The 17728-nt window shown below is 45.2% G+C and overlaps 1 protein-coding gene across 1 annotated transcript in view; it reads right to left on the bottom strand.

Moving 5' to 3' along the window:
• PTPN14 (protein tyrosine phosphatase, non-receptor type 14) overlaps nt 1–16826 on the bottom strand; it is a 134231-nt gene extending 117405 nt beyond the window's left edge. Inside the window, 3 exon segments of the mRNA XM_003130398.6 lie at nt 4701–5025; nt 13753–13944; nt 14426–16826. Of these exon segments, the coding sequence (XP_003130446.4) occupies nt 4701–4874 (174 nt within the window). The 5' untranslated portion in view covers nt 4875–5025; nt 13753–13944; nt 14426–16826.

Below are 17728 nucleotides of genomic sequence, written 5' to 3'. Positions count from 1 at the left end.
ATCCAACCATGGCCCCTTTTCCTGCCACTACACAGCCCTGGGAAGTCGAGCAGTGGAGGCAGCCTACTGGGGTCTGCACCAGCCCAGTGACAGCACCACACGTGGTCTCCCCGTCTACAAAAAGGGGCAGCAGGAGCCACCACCTCACAGACTCGTTAGAAGCCTTCAATGACTTGAGATAGGAAAGGTAACTCAGCACAACAGGTGGTACCTTGAAAAGTGGCAATTATTTTCAATATTTTTATGGTACATTTTAGAAACAATGTCATACAGAATCTAGTGAAAGCTCCTTAGGCAGTCAATGCAAACCCTTCAAAAGCAGACTCATCTACCTACCCACACTCCTACCCTCCCCACCACGACCTCTACACACACGCACACGCGCGTGCACACTCGCACACCCACACACACAGAGCCATCAGTGCAAACTGAACTCTGCCCTCCCTGAAAATTCCACACCTTTTCCTGTTTCTGTACCTTGGCACGGGCTGTTCCCTTTCTTGTTTTCCTATTCTCCAAACTCCAGGGTTTCTGGGAGGCAGGATCCGGTCATTTCAGCTTCCCCAGAGTGAGTGACTGCATTTGCCGATCATCTGAACCAGGTCAGGCTCTCCGGATACCATTTGAAATGGCAGCACAGCAGTGCGTTCAAAACCAGATTTGACCCTCAAAAAGCTTACCATATGGACGTGTCACTATACATTTGTCAAAATTCACAGAAGGGGTAGTTCCCATTGTGGCTCAGCGGAAACAAATCTGACTAGTATCCATGAGGACGCAGATTTGATCCCTGGCCTCGCTCAGTGGGTTCAGGATCCGGCATTGCCATGAGCTGTGGTGTAGGTCGCAGATGTGGCTCGGATTCCATGTTGCTGTGGCTGTGGTGTAGGCAGGCAGCTGTAACTCCAATGCGACCCCAGCTTGAGAACTTCCATATGCTGAGGGTGCGGCCCTAAAAAAAGGTTAAAAAAAAAAGCGCACAGAATGTAGAACACCAAGAGTGAACCCAATGCAAGCTATGGACTTTGAGTGATAATATGTTCAAGTGGGTCCATCGACTATAACAAATGTACCACCCTGGTCAGTGGGGGAGGGGCAGGAGGTCTCTGGACCTCTGCTTCCCACTCACTTTTGCTGTAAACCTAAAGCTGATTTAACAAATTAAATCTATGTTATCTAATGAAATTAGCAGCAAAATGCAAAGGGTAATTAATGTAGATCAAAAATTAAAGCAAAATGAATTTCCCTTTCCTAACACAGAATCATCATCAAGCTTCGGAGGCACCTGAACCACAAAACACGTCTAACGGCACAGCCAGAGAGTCGCCATGCTCTGCTTTCCTGCCTTCAGACAACCCAAACCTTTCCTTTCATCTTAGATGGATTTTTATTTTCTCCTCCAAAGCACCATCGTATCTGGAAAGTCACTCACATACCCAGTCCAGCGCGTGAGGCAGACCTCGCGTTCACCTCTCCCATGTCTGCTCTCGGGTAGAAAATGCATTCCTCCCCAAGGAGTGGGCAGGCAAAGGAAGAAAGAGTGAAGTATTAGATTGCGCTATCTCATCCCTCAATTCAAGACTTTCTATAGGACTGTTTCGCCTTCAATGTGATCTGTCCTAGAATGAAAGCGTAAAACCAAAAAAGAAAGGTGACTTGCTCTACTGTGGATGCACCTGTTCAGAGAACATCCAAATAAAGCCAGCGTAAAACGCGAACCCCACCTTAGCGCGAGAAGATGGATCATCCTACAACACACACTTGACAGCAGAATCTGGATTTCACTGCTTCAGCCTTTGTAACAACCCAGGTGTAGGGGTAATCCAGGGTTGACCTCTGCCCTCTCATGGAGAGAAGCAATAGTCTGCTGAAAGTTAATTTATTATGGTACACATCTCCAGACACCCTTCACGTGAGCCTTCCATTCTCCGTCTACCTGGTGAGTCACAGAAATGCCTTCCCACCCCTACCACCCTGCAGAACGGTGCCTGATCCTTGGACACCCTTGGATCTTCAAAAATCCAATTTTCCATCCCAAAATGACCAGCCTTCTTTTCTACCTGCTAAACTCTTGGGTATCTTTCAAGTCTCTTTTCAAAATGTGAGGGCTCTGCTCACCTTTCACTGAGGCTTCTTCTCCCGCCGCTAGGGCTGTGGTGTTCAGTCAGGCAGGTTGTGCACTGTGTAATTCTAAAGAGAGCCACTGCCTTTCAAGCCAGCCCCTGCATTGCATTTTAGTGTGGATCATATTCAGTCTTAGCTGCTTTGTATACGCTGGATTCCTCTACTAGTCTGTGCATATCTTGAAGGCAAAAAATTATAACTTATTTATCTTAGTTCCACCAAGTCCTAGGTCAGTATCTGGAATATTGCAGTTGTTCAATATTTTCTTTAATGAAAAAATATCTTCTAAAACTCTCAAATTGGAATATATAAATATATAATATTCCATCTATAAATTATTAGATGCAGCACTATGCATTTGCCACACTATATCTCTTTTAATATTTACAACAGCCCTATAAGGTAAGTATCATTATTCCCATTTATAGGTGAGAAGGCTGATGTATGGAGAAGTCCAATAACTTTTCCAAAGTCAACTAATGATAGAACCATAACTCAAACCCAAGCCCAAGACCCCAAAGCCTGCACTTATAATTACTTAATCACATACTCTACTGCTCCAATATATGCAGACAATACTTATTCTCATTCGAGTTACTGGGAATACTCCAAAGTAAAACTTTGCAAAGGAAAAAACATTTTCAAATATATATACTTTCAAATGATCTATCATTAAAACTTTCACAAGAATTTAGACCAGCCTCCTGCCCCACTAAAGTATTAAGGTTTCTCCTTTCATGCATACGTTTAAATATGTATACCCTAATGTGATCCCAAGAAGCGAAAAAAAAGAGCCAACTATCAACCAGCAAGGTCAGAACCTTGTACACGTTTATTCTACTGTGTCAGCTACCAAACTACATGTATCCAGGGGGCAGCACCGTCTCCTCTACAGGAAAATAAACTTCAAAGGAAGATCTGAACACTGCGACCAAAGTGTAAACATGAAGACCCACGGGAGACAGGGGTGCTCAGTTGCAACAGTTCCCCAGAGGATGAGAGGCCGCGTGTTTCGATGCCAAGGGGAGAGGAAGACCTTCCTGACCCCAATTCCTTTGTGCAAATGGAAAGAGGGTGGACCAGGAGGAGCGAGGAAAGGAATCAAACGTCATCACTTCCAACAGGGACCGGCACCCACGTCCCCATCACCCTGAATCATGGGCAGGGGTGTCACAGGGCCCAGGACAATCACAGAGCTCTTCCTTGCCCTCAGGAAGGCTTGAATCTAGGGGGTCAGCAATTGTTTCATCACTGGCAACCATCCAACCATGCCCACTGACCTACCAGCCCACATGCCACATGGCTTAACTAGTAGATCTAGGATGCTTACCTACCAGCCCATATGCCACGTGGCTCTCAAGACACAAATGCTTAACTAGTAGATCTAGGACAGATAAACAGCAAGGTCCTCCTGTAGAGCCCAGGGAAGTCTATTCAATACCCTGTGATAAACCATAATGAAAAAGAACATAAAAAAGAATATCTCTATGTATAACTGAATCACTTTGCTAGACAGCAGATATTGGCACAACACGGTAAATTAACCAAATATCAATACAATTAATTTTTTTTAAAGACGCAAACATTGGAGTGGGTCTCTCACAAGTTTCTTCTCCTGAATGACTGTAAGACTGAAAAAGAAGCAGGGCTTGCCGGTTACAAAGGGCACCACTGGACTAAGCGTCTCCTCTAAAGAGAGATAACGTGACTGCCTTAACTTGAGGTCAACCCTGGGTTTGCTTAAAGCCCAAAGAAAACAAGGGTCATGAGGAATTTTAAAAGGAACAAAACCCCCATTTTACAAGCTCCCACAAAAGAAGCCTCACTGGTCATGCTCCCTCTAAATGCCTTCTCTTTTTTTTCTTTTTCCTCTTTGGAGAGGAAAATATAGAAACAAACAAAAAACAAAAGCAGCTGCATCTACCCCACATGTAGGAGTTTTCTCCTTGACGTGCAGCCAGAATGACAAATCCCCAGCTACCCACTCTACTGTTTTAAAGAGAGAAACCGCATTGGGGAGGACAGTCTTATTACAACCTCCAGATTGACTGAAAGAAAAGGGGCCCCAGCGGGGAGGGAGTAGGATGGACTGGGAGTTTGGGGTTAGCAGATGCAAACTATTGCCTTTGGAGTGGATAAGCAATGAGATCCTGCTGCAGAGCACTGGGAACTCTATCCAGTCACTTGTGATGGAGCATGATGGAGGATAATGTGAGAAAAAGAATATATATGTGAATGTATACATATGAGAAAAAGAATATATACATACATATATATATGACTGGGTCACTTTGCTGTACAGCAGAAATCAATTGACAGAACACTGTAAATCAACTATAATAGAAAAAAATTAAATCTTTAAAAAAATAAAGAAAAAGAAAGCCACCTCTGCCCCCCACCCCATGCCAGCTCTAGATGGTATCCTCGCATCTCACAACACGAGAGCAGGTCATGCTAAGAAAAACAGGATGCTTCGAAATCAGGCTGAAGCTAAAAAAGCCTGGCAGGTGCCCAGAGAAGGCGGCTGGTCCCCGGGTGCGTTCTGGCACAGCCACCCACCTCACATGCACGCTTACCTCCCGCAACTCCAGCCTCTGGGCCACCGCCTCCAGACACTCCTGCCCTGTGCTCTCCACCGACAGCGTGCACTCGATGACATTGCTGTCCAGCAGGCGGATGCGGGTGACAAAGCAGTTCTTGCTCAGGACATTGTAGCGCCGAGTCCGGCGCAGCTTCAGGCCGAAAGGCATGGCTCTGTGGCCCTGGGGCGCTGCCCTCCTGTCCTGGCACCCACGCCCCTGCGATGGCCTCAGCAGCTTCGTGATGGGGCGACGACACTACCACCTGTGCTCCTCCGGGTGCAGAAGGCGTCCATGCCCGGCGTGGCGCTCCGGAGGGTCGCTGCAAACAGAGAAGCAGCAGCAGGGTCATCGGCTGGAAGGGAAGCTCTAGGCGGCAGAGCACACACTCCCCCACACAAGCACACACCCGGCCGGATGAGCATCCAGAGTCAGAGCCAGCGGACTCTGTCATTCCCAAGCATCTTGGTGGAGCTCACGCTTTTGACCTTATAAAGGTGATCTAAGATCCACTTTATGTCCAGAGAAACTGAGGCTCAGAGATTAAAAGGACTCAGCCAAGAATGCACACGGCAAAGCCAGCATCCAAACCAGTATCTCTGTGACTCTGATTCACATGCTTTTTTCACTGTTCTTTTTTTCCCGGCTGCTCAAGAAAGCAGGAGTGGGAGTTGCTGTCGTGGCACAGCAGAAACGAATATGACTAGGAACCATGAGGTTGCGGTTTCAATCCCTGGCCTTGCTCAGTGGGTTAAGGATCCAGCGTTGCCGTGAGCTGTGGTGTAGGTTGCAGACGCGGCTCGGATCTGGCGTGGCTGTGGCTGTGGCCTAGGCTGGCAGCTCCAGCTCCAATTAGACCCCTAGCCTGGGAACCTCCACAAGCCACAGAAGTGCAGCCCTTAAAAAAAAAAAAGGAATGCAGGAGTGGAATTTGTTGTCGTTTTTTTTTAATTTTTAAATACATTACCTCATTTCAACCTCACTAATAACCCTCTGGTGTAGACTATATGATCCCTATTTTACAGACAGAGAAAGTGGGGTTCAATAATTTAAGCAACTCGCGGATCCTGAACTTAAAATCTGATTTTGTTCCTCCTTACTCTTTACAATACTGCCTCTTTCCTTTCATTAATATCATTTGCCCTTATTTTTAACATTTACACTTTCTTTTTCATTATATTAGACTGGATGATAGACAATGGAGTGGATACACATTTAGTTATTAATTATAAATGAGTAATTAATGATTAACTAGTCAGCAACTTTCTAACTTATAAAAAAAATTTCTAACACATGAATTCTATTTAACGCACTTAAAAAATTACGACACTTTATCTTTTTTCACCAAATATTTAAGACAGGGTGGGTAACCACACGACCATCATTTTGCTTCTTTACAAGATGCTTGATGCAAAAGCCCATCACCAAATCACAGATACGTTAACTAATAAGGAGAGTTACTGCCACCCTGCTGTCCCACCAAATGCCAGAAATGACATTATTGCCATGGAGAACACAAGAATAAAATACCAACCACACAAGCAGCTTTAGCATTTAGCCCTGGGCCAACAACAGTCTCCCCAGGAGGCTCCTTAAACGTATCTTCCAAAGAAGCCAGACATGTCCACACAATCTCTCTGTTCAACTTTCTGTTCTCCATGAAGTGCAAAGGACCATCTCTGGCTCATAAGATTGTTCTGTTAACCTGATCCCCTAAGTCAGGCAGCCTTGATGGCCTCCATCCCCAGAATCACCTCTGAGCCCTCTGACACCTGAATGGACAGGCAGGAATAATGACTTGAAGGAATTCCGAGTTAATCAAACGGCTTCACTATTTCAAAACCACTCCCTGTCAGTACCCCAGGCTTCCCGGAGGTTGTCAGGACACAACCCTACAACACAGCAAAACACACTCCCCGGCCGGCTCCCTTGGCCAGTCTTTGATGCCTGCCCTCGGCACATTCCTTAGTGTGACAGGTACTTGTTTTATGAAGCTTAAAAGACATAGGCTAGAGACTTGGGCTTGGTAAATAGATGAGCATTTCTAAATCACTTTGTGCTGGCAGAGTATCGTGTTTACCTCCAAGAGAGGCTGACCTGATGATCTCCTGATATCAGCAGAAAAAAAAAAAAAAAAAAAAAAATAGGGAGGGACCCACCCAAAAAGGGAAAAAAAAAAAAAAAGTAAAAAAGCATATCAGAATTTTTGTGTGTGTGTCTTTTGTCTTTTTAGGGCCACACCCATGGCATATGGAGGTTCCCAGGCTGGTGTCCCATCGGAGCTACAGCTGCTGGCCTACTCACAGCCACAGCAACGTGGGATCTGAGCCACATCTGTGACCGACACCATGGCTCAGGGTAACGACCTTAACCCACTGAGCGAGGCCAGGGACCAAACCCGCGTCCTCACGCATACTAGTCAGGCTCGTTAACCACTGACCCATGACAGGAACTCCAGAATACCAGGATTTCAATACAGAGCCCTTAAGAGTTTCCGGCTCACAAACTCCCTCAATGTGCTGGAGCCCAGGGCAGACGACACCAAGACTCAATACCAGTAATAGCCAGGGAGCCTGAAAGAGAGAAAAGTATTTGCTCTGTGGGCACAAGTCACATTTCTCATCCTGGGCCGGGCACTTTACCTCTAGGTGTGTCTCATCTGGAACACCTAGGAAGGAATGTGGCTGGCTTGGTGCACACTTATCCCAGCCACGACTAGAAATAGTGCACAGTCCCCAAACCAGTTACTGAGATTAAAAGTAAACTGCACAACATGCAAAGACGATCACAGTTTGTATAATAAATAAACAAAAACACACAAATAAATGGGAAAGAATGTAAGTTCACCAAAATAATTGTTATCTCAGGGCTACGTAGCAGAGGTATTTAATAGAATTCTCACTTCATATTTTATGTACAATCATCCCTCATCCTGCAAGAGATTGGTTCCAGGATCCCCAAACTTGATGGAGGCTCAAATCCCTTATATAAAATGGCACCATGTTTGCACAGAACCTATTCCGGACACTTAATTCATCTTTAGATTATTTACAATAATATAATGTAAACAGTTGGCCAGCATGGCAAATTCCAAGTGTTCTTTCTTGGAACGTTCTAGAATCTTTTTCTCCAAAATTTTTTGTAATCCAAGGTTGGTTGATGGCAAATTCAAGTTTTGCTTTTTGGAACTTTCTGGAATTTTTTTTTCTTCAATTTTTTAAAATCTCAGGTTGGCTGACTCCGCATACATGGAACCTGTGGAAGTGCCAACTGTATTTGTGAGTTATTCTAACATTTGACCACTGTCTTACCTTTGTAAATAAAGATTAGTTTAAAATACATAAACTACAGAAGATGGCTTATCATGTGCAACATAAAATATATGAACTACAGAAAATAGCTTATCATGTGCAACATCTAACAACCTGGCAACACATCTCCTAGAAAAACACCTGACTGTTTGAAGTCTTGGAGAACTTTTAAAATCTTCCATTTGCAAGACACTTGCCAAGCAAGGTATCAACAAAAGGTTATAAGAAAACTGGTCCAGTCCCAGTAAAAGTCAGCATCATGAAACAAAAACTGAACAGGGGGATTGGAGGCAGGCTGCTCTAGAGTAACAGAAATTGTGGAGTTAGAAAAACAAAATGCAATGTTGAACCCTAAGTTACAAACACATGAGACCACAGGGAAGCCTATTCAACGCTCTGTGATAGCCTATGCGGGGAAAGAACCTGAAAAAGAATCGATATGTATGTGTATGTGAATGGCTGATTCGCTCTGTTGTACACCTAAAACTAACATAACACTGTAAGTCACCTACACGCCACTAAAATTTAAAAGAGAGAGAGAGAGAGAGACCATTAGGGAAATTCGAAAGAGCGAGGAGAAGTGAGACGACGTGACTGTTCACCGTGAATTCTTCCTCTGTTCTTAATAGTGAAATCATGGTTATGTAGGAGAACGGCTTCAGGATATATTGAGGACTCACTGGATGGAAGGAGAGGGGCTCCAAATGAGCTGAGTGGTTCTAAGAACCAAAGTTTAACCTCAGGAAACAGAACATGTGCGAACTTTGGTGTGAGAACTGCATTTACCCAGAGAGGCCTGGAGTGAGGGCGGAGTTACTTAGCCTGGCTCAGCCTCAGTTTATTCATCTAGAAAGATAAGACCCACCCAGGGTGGTGGTGAGGCATCCGTGAGAAAGTGCTTGGGGGGCGGGGTACTCAGTAAGGGTGGGCGCGTTCCCTTCCTTTCCTAAGCCCTCATGGTGAGCTGGGTCTGCTCAAAGGACGGCAGAGAAGGTGTGCAAAGGACTTGGGCATCTTACCACCTGCTGCGGACGAAGCCTAAAACAGGCAAAACAAAGAATACATGGTGTAATGTGAAGCAATGAGAATTCCACAGGGAAACCTGACCACGTGTAACACGGGACCACGCTGCTCTCCAGCACAGCTACCGGGCCCTCCCCAGACCGCGACACCTGGAGCAGAAAGGAACCAGTCATTAGGCAAAATGTCCCATTACAAGCCCATCCTCAGGGAGTCAGAAGACTTCTCTCTCTCTCAGTCAATCACATGCATACAGTGTCTGGTCTTGACAACGGGTCTCTTTGTTTTTTTGTAGAAAATTGATTCTAAACCGCCTTTGTTCTTAGAGTCCCCTTGGCTGTGTCTCTATAGCTGCTGGCACATCCAGTCTCTCTGGCACAGGAAGAGCTCCCATAGGCATCTTGGCTCCCAATGAGAATCCTGAAGGGAAAGATCTCTGTCTGGTTCAGCCCTGTGGTCTCCGAGGACCTGAGCTTTGTACATGGCAGGAGGCTAAGTAAATATTTATCGTTATGATAAAAGAAAGAATGAATCCTGAACCTAGCTGAGATTTTGACACCAAGGTAGGAGAGGGGCCTCCAGGTGACCTCAGTGACAGCTGAGGAATGTGAAGCCTCAGACAGACTGACGTGGGGGCACTTAAGAGAGGCTTCAACTATGTAGAAACAGGATAAGAAGTTATTCAGCTCACGGGTGCTTTGGGGGAAAACACTATACTCTGATTTCTAGAAGAACCTGCCCACCACCCACGTCTCCCTTCTCCAGCCCTTGATGTGCCTTATCCTGGGGGGTGGTCTCAGCGGCCAAAAAGATGCCCCATCCCCTGGAAGTTCTTTCCAAAACCTACAATAGAACTGCCAGTGGGATGGTGTGCCCGGGATTGCCCAAAGCAATTTGTTGGGATATTTGCTCTGTAAACAGCGCACTTGAAAGGCCTTTTATGGACGAGGCAACAGTGAGAGAGAACATACAAAAAGCTTCAAAGTCACTTTCCAAACCTTCTCCTGACCAACTCATCAGAGTCCCCAAGTCACCACTGTGTTCCTGCCTATCTGTAACTATCAGCTGTGCATTTCCACTAGCTGGTACTCTCCATTTCTCTTTTTCTAGACGGATCCATGAAAAACCTGCACGGTGAAAACACAAAGCAAAGACAGCTTTCTCCTAACATAGAAAAAATTGTTTGGCTGCTTTAATAAATCTTTAAATACGATAGGTAAAAAGCAAAGGGATCTTTCATCATCTCCACCAAACAGAGCTTAATCTTCTTGACTGAATTACCTGTACAGTCTTTAGAAAAATGAAAGACAAATTAAAATCCACATCTTCACCACAGTCATCACATTTTCTCTTGATTTCCCACGCTCCATTACAAAGACTCATCTTTTTCCCCCGTAAAGGTAAATTCGGAAATCACTAGCAGAAACTAACCGCGGTTCAGCTGCATTCTCTATTTACCAACAGCCTCTGGAATTTTTCCAGCATTCCCTGTTATTACAATCCCAAGCACACCTCACAGAACTATGTAACCCAGGTCTGGGTTTGAGAAAGGAAATCCGATGTAACTCGTTCATCTTGTGTATAAACCTGCACGAGGCACGGCTGAAGTTTTGAAAGGTGCTATGTCATTGTCCCAAGGATATGTCATTGTCCCAAGGAGAGTTTTTGGAAAGGATCAGGTGAGAGCGGATGGGAAAGAAGAGGGTACTAAAAATAGCTTCTCTCCTTCTCCCCTTGAAGCATGGCAGAAAGGAAGTTCATTTTGTTTGCTGAAAAATCAGACTATTCATTTCTACTATAAATGTAATTTATATCCACACAGCAAACTATTTCTAGACAAGGAAAATTTTTGTCCCATGCTTAAAACACAAATCTCTAACTTTCAGTGGCGACATAACTACAACAACAAAAGTAGAATGGTCACTTTATTTATTTATTTATTTATTTATTTATTTATTTTTGCTTTTTAGGGCCGTACCTGCAGCATCTGGAAGGTCCCAGGCTAAGGGTCAAATCGGAGCTACAACTGCTGGCCTACCCTGCAGCCACAACTACAGGGCACCCGAGCCACATCCTGCGACTTACACTGCAGCTCACAGCAATGCCAGATCGCTGACCCACTGAGCAGGGCCAGGGATCAAACCTGCAACCTCACGGTTCCTAGTTGGATTCGTTTCCGCTGTGCCGCGACAGGAACTCCCTAGAATGGTCACCTTTTAACATTCCCTCATTTCTCTCCTACTAACTCACTTTCAAACATTCAGTGGTGAGATGGAAAGAAATGTGTCCAGAAATGCATTTTCCAACTTTCTGGGGTGCGTTAACCATGTAACTGACTTTTCAAGGCTTTCTTAAGCTGTGTTGAAAGTGAGAAGTTCCCACGTGGCACAGCAGGTAAAGGATCTGGCATTGCTGCAGCTGTGGTACAGGCTGCAAACGTGGCGCAGGTTCAGTCCCCAGCCTAGGAACTTCCACATGCCTTCGATGTGGCCAAAAAATAAAAATAAAGTGAGAAGATAGATTCCTGCTATAGGGCCCTCTCACAGGGAGAGCTACCTACAGGAAAGGTAGCCACAGAACAACCACATCTATGCTGAAAATCGCTGAAAATCAGGAAATGGAGCCCAAACATCCTTTGAGTCATCAAGTGTCACAAAGCCTTTAAGTTCAACACCATCGTCAGGAAACAAAAAACCCTGTCACAGTCCATTCACTCTAACCTTGTGTATCTTCACACACCTTGCTTCTTAGCCCTTAGCAGATGAGATAAGGAAAAGCACCTTGACAGGACATACAAGTGGCAATGAGGAAGGTGACAGGTCAACTATAAAACTGAGTCCTCCACAGCATGGAAGGCTGTGTTGAAAATGACCCAGAGTAAACAGAAACAATTAAATAACATCCAGTGTGCTCTGGTTAAGAAGACAGAAAAATAAACATATTATTAAATAGACCCATTCATGGTGGTTAGAAAGAACAACAACAAAAATGGTTCTTGAGAGGTAAAGCATCCGTTACCTAGAATCAGGTTTTCCCCCGAAGGCAGGCTTCCCTATCTTTTATTCCTGCTCTAACGCTCAGAAGCAAACCAGTTCCTTGAAGTAGCAAAGGCTGCCATTTCTAACTGGGGCGTGTGGTTGGGGGAGGTCCTGCAGAAGGCAACTCTGGGAAAACAAGTAGTTCAAAAAGCCTCCCAGGGAAGTGTTAAAAAAAGGAAATCCCTCTCCCACCCCCTGCTTTGAGGATTACTGCCCTGTGGTTTTTAGAGACACAAGCTCTTCCCACCAGAAGGACCTGAAAAGGTCCATTTTTCATGTTGCTAAAACTTTTAAGGCATTCAAGGTACATCTTGATGTGGTATGTATATACACCACATAAAATACTACTCAGCCACAAAAAAGGAACAAAATAATGCCATTTTGCAGCAACATGGATGGAACTAGAGACTCTCAAACTAAGTGAAGTCAGAAAGAGAAAGACAAATACCAAATGATATCACTTATATATGGAAACTAATATACGGCACAAATGAACCTTTCCACAGAAAAGAAAAATCATGGACTTGGAGAATAGACTTGCGGTTTCTGGGGGTGGGGGGAGAGTGGGATGGACTGGGATTTTGAGGTTAATAGATGCAAACTATTGCATTTGGAATGGATAAGCAATGAGATCCTGCTGCATAGCAGGGGAAACTATATCTAGTCACTTGTGATGGAGCATGATGGAGGATACTCTGAGAAAAAGAATGTGTGTATGTATGCGTGACTGGGTCACCCTGCTGTATAGTGGAAAACTGACAGAACACTGTAAACCCGCTATAATATAAAAAATTAAAATCATTTAAAAATAATAGGAGTTTCCGTCATAGCACAGCGGAAACGAATCTGACTAGGAAACATGAGGTTGTGGGTTCAATTCCTGGCCTCACTCAGCAGGTCAAGGATCTGGCGTTGCTGTGAGCTGTGGTGTAGGGTGCAGATGCAGCTCAAATCTGGCATTGCTGTGGCTGTGGCTGTGGCCCTGGTGTAGGCTGGCGGCTACAGTTCCGATTAGACCTTTAGCCTGGGAACCTCCATATGCCATGGGTGTGGCCCTAAAAATACGAAAAAACAACAAAAATAATAACAACAATAAAGACACATGGTGTTGAAAAAAAGAAAATAAAAGGCATATCAGATTAAAAAACCAAGTAGATCTTGAATATTTATAAATAAAATAATATGTCATCTGGGATTTGCTCAAAAGGAGTGACGTGGGGACTGTGCAGGGCTACAGATGAAGCAATACTGGCCGCAAGTTGCCAGCTGTTGAGGGTGGGAGCCAGGATGTCAGGCCTTACTCCACTCTGCAGTTTTGTGTCTGCTTGAAATTTTCCATACGAAAAAAACTAGGTTTATTTATTTATTGCTTAAATACAGAAGTCTTCCTTACATGGTACTTTGTAAAGGAACCTGGTAAGACAGCTAACAGTGCCCCCTTTGCAGCGATATGTGACAGCAAGAAGAGGGTCTGTATTTTCCTTCCCCCCAAACCCCTCTGGCTCCGCCACTGCCAAAGTTGCATTTAACCTCATCAAACGGACAGGAAGATGTTCTATTTGGAGGTAAAGTGACAAGCCAGATACAACGCAGGCAACAATCAATCGGGCCTAAGATAAGGGATTCTTCTCCGTCCAACTTGCATAATCAACTGTATCAAAATACCTGACTCTGGCTTACTTCTCAAATGAGCTTTCTCTGTCGATTCATGCCAGCAATGCTTTGTCCTAAGAGACTCCGCCCTTCTCTGAGAGACCGTAAAATCAGCCATGCTCAATTCCAGTTCTTGCTGCTGTCAAGTGTCTACACCCAGGGTGGTGTGTGTCCTGGAACGTCAGAGCGAATCACAGCCAGGGGCCAGAGGGGAGATGCCTGCAAGGGTCAGCACACCAAGAAAGCAGCGATGTTCAAAGGAGATGAGACGCCAGGACACGCTGCTGAGCTCCATCTCCAACAGCCCCGGGAGACGGCTACTCCTAAGGGCCCATGTCACGGACGAGGACGCCGAGGCTGGAGAGGTTAAGAGCTTGCCCGAGATCACACAGTCACTAAGGCCACCACCTGACCCACCACGTTCTTACTCAATGAACCATTCTAATAATATCCAGAAAGCAGGTGGAAAACTATGACCTGGTGATATAAAAATAACAATGACAAAAGCAAGCCACCACATTCTATAAGGAAGACTGTGACATGCCGTCTGCAATCTGACTGCTCACCCACAATGGACTTGGCTCAGGTAGGGTGGAGATGGACCCCATTTTTAGCCCCACAATGGTCTAGGCAGAGGGCACAACAGCAGCATCAGGGTCCTGTTCGGGCCACAGCGCCTCCCACCCCCAATGCCTCTTACCTAGACGGCTTTCCTTCTACAAGTCCTGGGCTGCGGGCTGTGCCGCCCAGTAGGGTAATGCCGGCAGGTCGAGTACAACCTCTTCAAAAACCACTCTCAGAAAGGATCACACCAACAGGAGAAGAGGTTTTCCAGCCTGGTCATATGACTCACTTGTCAAAACAAAAGAAACTGGCTGACGGTAAACACACCTTTAACCTGCTTCACCCTCCTCTGGGATGTGCGCCCTAAAGGGACAAAGCTGGTGAAGAGAGGGGCTCTCTGTGACAGGCTGCTGCTGCAGGAGACCGCCCTCAGCCAAGTTTCCACACCTCCCTCTCCCCCGCTTCCTTCCTGCCCTGAGTTCCCTCGACTTCCCTCACCCGTCCAGGGCTTTCGGATGGGAGCACTCAGCTGCGTCACTTCCTCTCCAAACAAGAGCAGCGGCCAAGCATCGCTGCCAAGTCGCTCCCCCTGATCTGCCCGCCCAGTGCCCAGCATCCCTGGGTCATCGCCTCGTTCCCTGGTTTTCTCCAGCCCCACCAGTGAGCCTCACCCGATGTGAAGTCATTTCCATCCCTCAGCCGCGTATAAGCTGTATCGCCACGGCTCAGAGCTGCCTCACTGTCTGCATGTGTAATACGGGGATGCTAAGAGCCTCCACACAGAGTTGGTGGAGGAATTAGAGAGAGGTGAGAACTACACAGAGCGCATGGGTGGCACTACGAATTTGTCTGCTCTCACAGCCCTTACTGCTGTTGCTATTTCACTGAGTACTGCAGGAACCCAAGGCAACCCAGGCTGCCTGCGGACTCCCGCAAGGGGAAACACTCCTCTCCAACAAGCCAGTCGTTATAGGATGTTTAAGGTTAAGGCTATTCACCATGAGGAGACAGAACATGAATGCAGAACAAGCAGCTACAGGTCCACTGACAGGGTGCCCAGCGGGTTTCAGATATGTGACCACTCCGGTGAGTCAGGAATACAGCCAAGCGGGTTCTGAAGTGTTATAATGCAATCACTTCTCCGGAGCCAAGATGCTGAATCAGGGGGAAGGAAGAATGAAAACAGGTATGAACTAGTGTCAGCTGTGAAAGAGTTGCATAATCCCAACTGATGTAACCAAGTGTTAATTACCAATGGCAGAAAACAAAGCCTCGAAACAAGACGGTCATGTGACACGCACGTCCCTTCATACAGGAAGACGACATACACACATGCCCACGGGATGGCAAACCCATCTGAACTATCCTTTCTTTTCTTTGTCCTTTGCCTGGTAGACGTAGATCTTATACACACACACAAAGTGGCTACTAAGTGGGTACTTGGTAAAACATACATTGTACAAAGTAGCTCTCAGTGACATTACAAAGAAAGGGCATCTGTCTACAATTTGTTCACATACTAGTATTCCTGTTACCATTGGTGACCTCAAACCTGAAGATGTGCTCAGCTGCCTGCATCTTGGGGAGCAAGTCTGGGCCTCTCTAAACAAGACGCTGGCTGTGGGGCTGGTTCTCCCCCTGTATGGGGGTCATCTGTGCCCTGTGGGGTGTGAGCCCGGGAAGGGCTAGGAAGGCAAATTTTAAGTGCTTCAGCTCTTAAGTGGGACTCTAAGCACTTAGAAATTGAAAAGCTTACACATGCACCATTTCTAACAAATTCATGTCTAATAAAAGCAGCAAAGACTACACAGAGTAAACCTCATTTAAGAGGCTCCCTTTGCCCTCTTGATTTATACATGTTTCAAGATGTTAAAGATTTCAAATGCCCCTGGAAATAAACACCATTTACTAAGATCTTTGTACCTATGCAAAAAAGAAAGGAAGGAAGGGACCGTGGGAGGAAGGAGAGAAGAGAGGGAGGAAGGGAGGGAAAGAAAGAAATCCACCCCTGGGAAAATAAATGCATATCTGTTCTTCCCAGAGATTGTAAGAGGGCAAGAACCAACTGTTTCACACAACTTTTGTAACCCCAAACCCTTCTGCACTGTAATTAACATATGCTCTGACTGAGCAATGCCACTTTGGGGAAACTAATTGGAAATAAAGCAAGGAATCTTAAGGATCACATAGAAAGATGCTGAACTAAACAGCATCTATGGTAGAGGATGGGGGCCTACAAACAACCCTTAGGAATGTCCAAACAAATTTTTCCATAGCTACAATATTTAGGATATTATGCAGTTATTACAAATTAGTCAAATCTGAACCTATGAATAGAGCAATTAAAAATGTTGTCACTGGCGTCCCCGCCCTGGTGTAATGGGGTAAGAATCTGACTACAGAAATTCGGGTCACTGCAGAGGTGAGGGTTGGCTCCCCAGCCTGGTGCAGTGGGTTAAAGTATCGGGCATTGCCACAGCTGTGGCTTGGATTCAATCCCTGGCCCGGGAACTTCCATATGCTGTGGGTGCAGCCATAAAATTAAAAAAAAAAAAAAAAAAAAAAAAAAGTCTGTAACTACTGGCTTGTTGGAAAAGTTGCAGAGTAGTACCTAAGGGAAAAACAAAACAAAAACCACTCATTTCGTATGTGTTCACGCTTACATAAGCTTGGAGAAAGGTGCAGAATATTTCCTTTCTTAGAGAGATGAGAGGGGCAGCAGAACGTCTTTGTCTTTATAGCCTTCGGAAAATTAATATTGTATTAGAAAAAAAATTTTAAACCACTTAACCTCGCCTCTCCTAAATACTATATATAAGGAAATTTGGAAGAAATGACTTGTGGCTGCCAAGGGGGAGGGGAGGGAGTGGGATGGATGGGGAGCTTGGTGTTAACAGATGCAGACAATTGCCTTTGGAATGGATTAGCAATGACATCCAGCTGTGTAGCACTGGGAACTAGGTCTAGTCACTTGCGATGGAGCATGATCATGTGTGAAAATAGAATGTACCCATGCGTGTGTCACTGGGTCATCATGCTGAACAGAAGAAAACTGACAGAACACTGTAAACCAACTATAATGGAAAAAAATAAAAGTCAAGATACAAACTAAATGAATAAATAAATAAAATGCTGCCAAAAAAATCTTCCTTCAGAGTAGCATTGTATCAGCTATCACGTATTACTTCAGCAGTAATATTTTCTGAGTGATCATTATGTGCCAGAATTGTGCTAAAGATTTTTACATGCAATCATATCATTTAATCCTCACAATCCCAATTTACAGATAAGACAACCAAGACTATAAAATCTGGCCAGTCCCAAGACAAGCAGGAGGCACAAGCTCCCTTCGAAGCCCGGTCTTTGTTAATAGATGCAAACTATTGCCTTTGGAGTGGATAAGCAATGAGATCCTGCCTTTGGAGTGGATAAGCAATGA

Source organism: Sus scrofa, chromosome 9 (assembly GCF_000003025.6).
Source record: "Sus scrofa isolate TJ Tabasco breed Duroc chromosome 9, Sscrofa11.1, whole genome shotgun sequence".
Classification (NCBI taxonomy): domain Eukaryota; kingdom Metazoa; phylum Chordata; class Mammalia; order Artiodactyla; family Suidae; genus Sus; species Sus scrofa.
The sequence above is the reverse complement of the archived record's forward strand: the minus strand, read 5'-3'. Positions and strand labels throughout refer to the sequence as shown.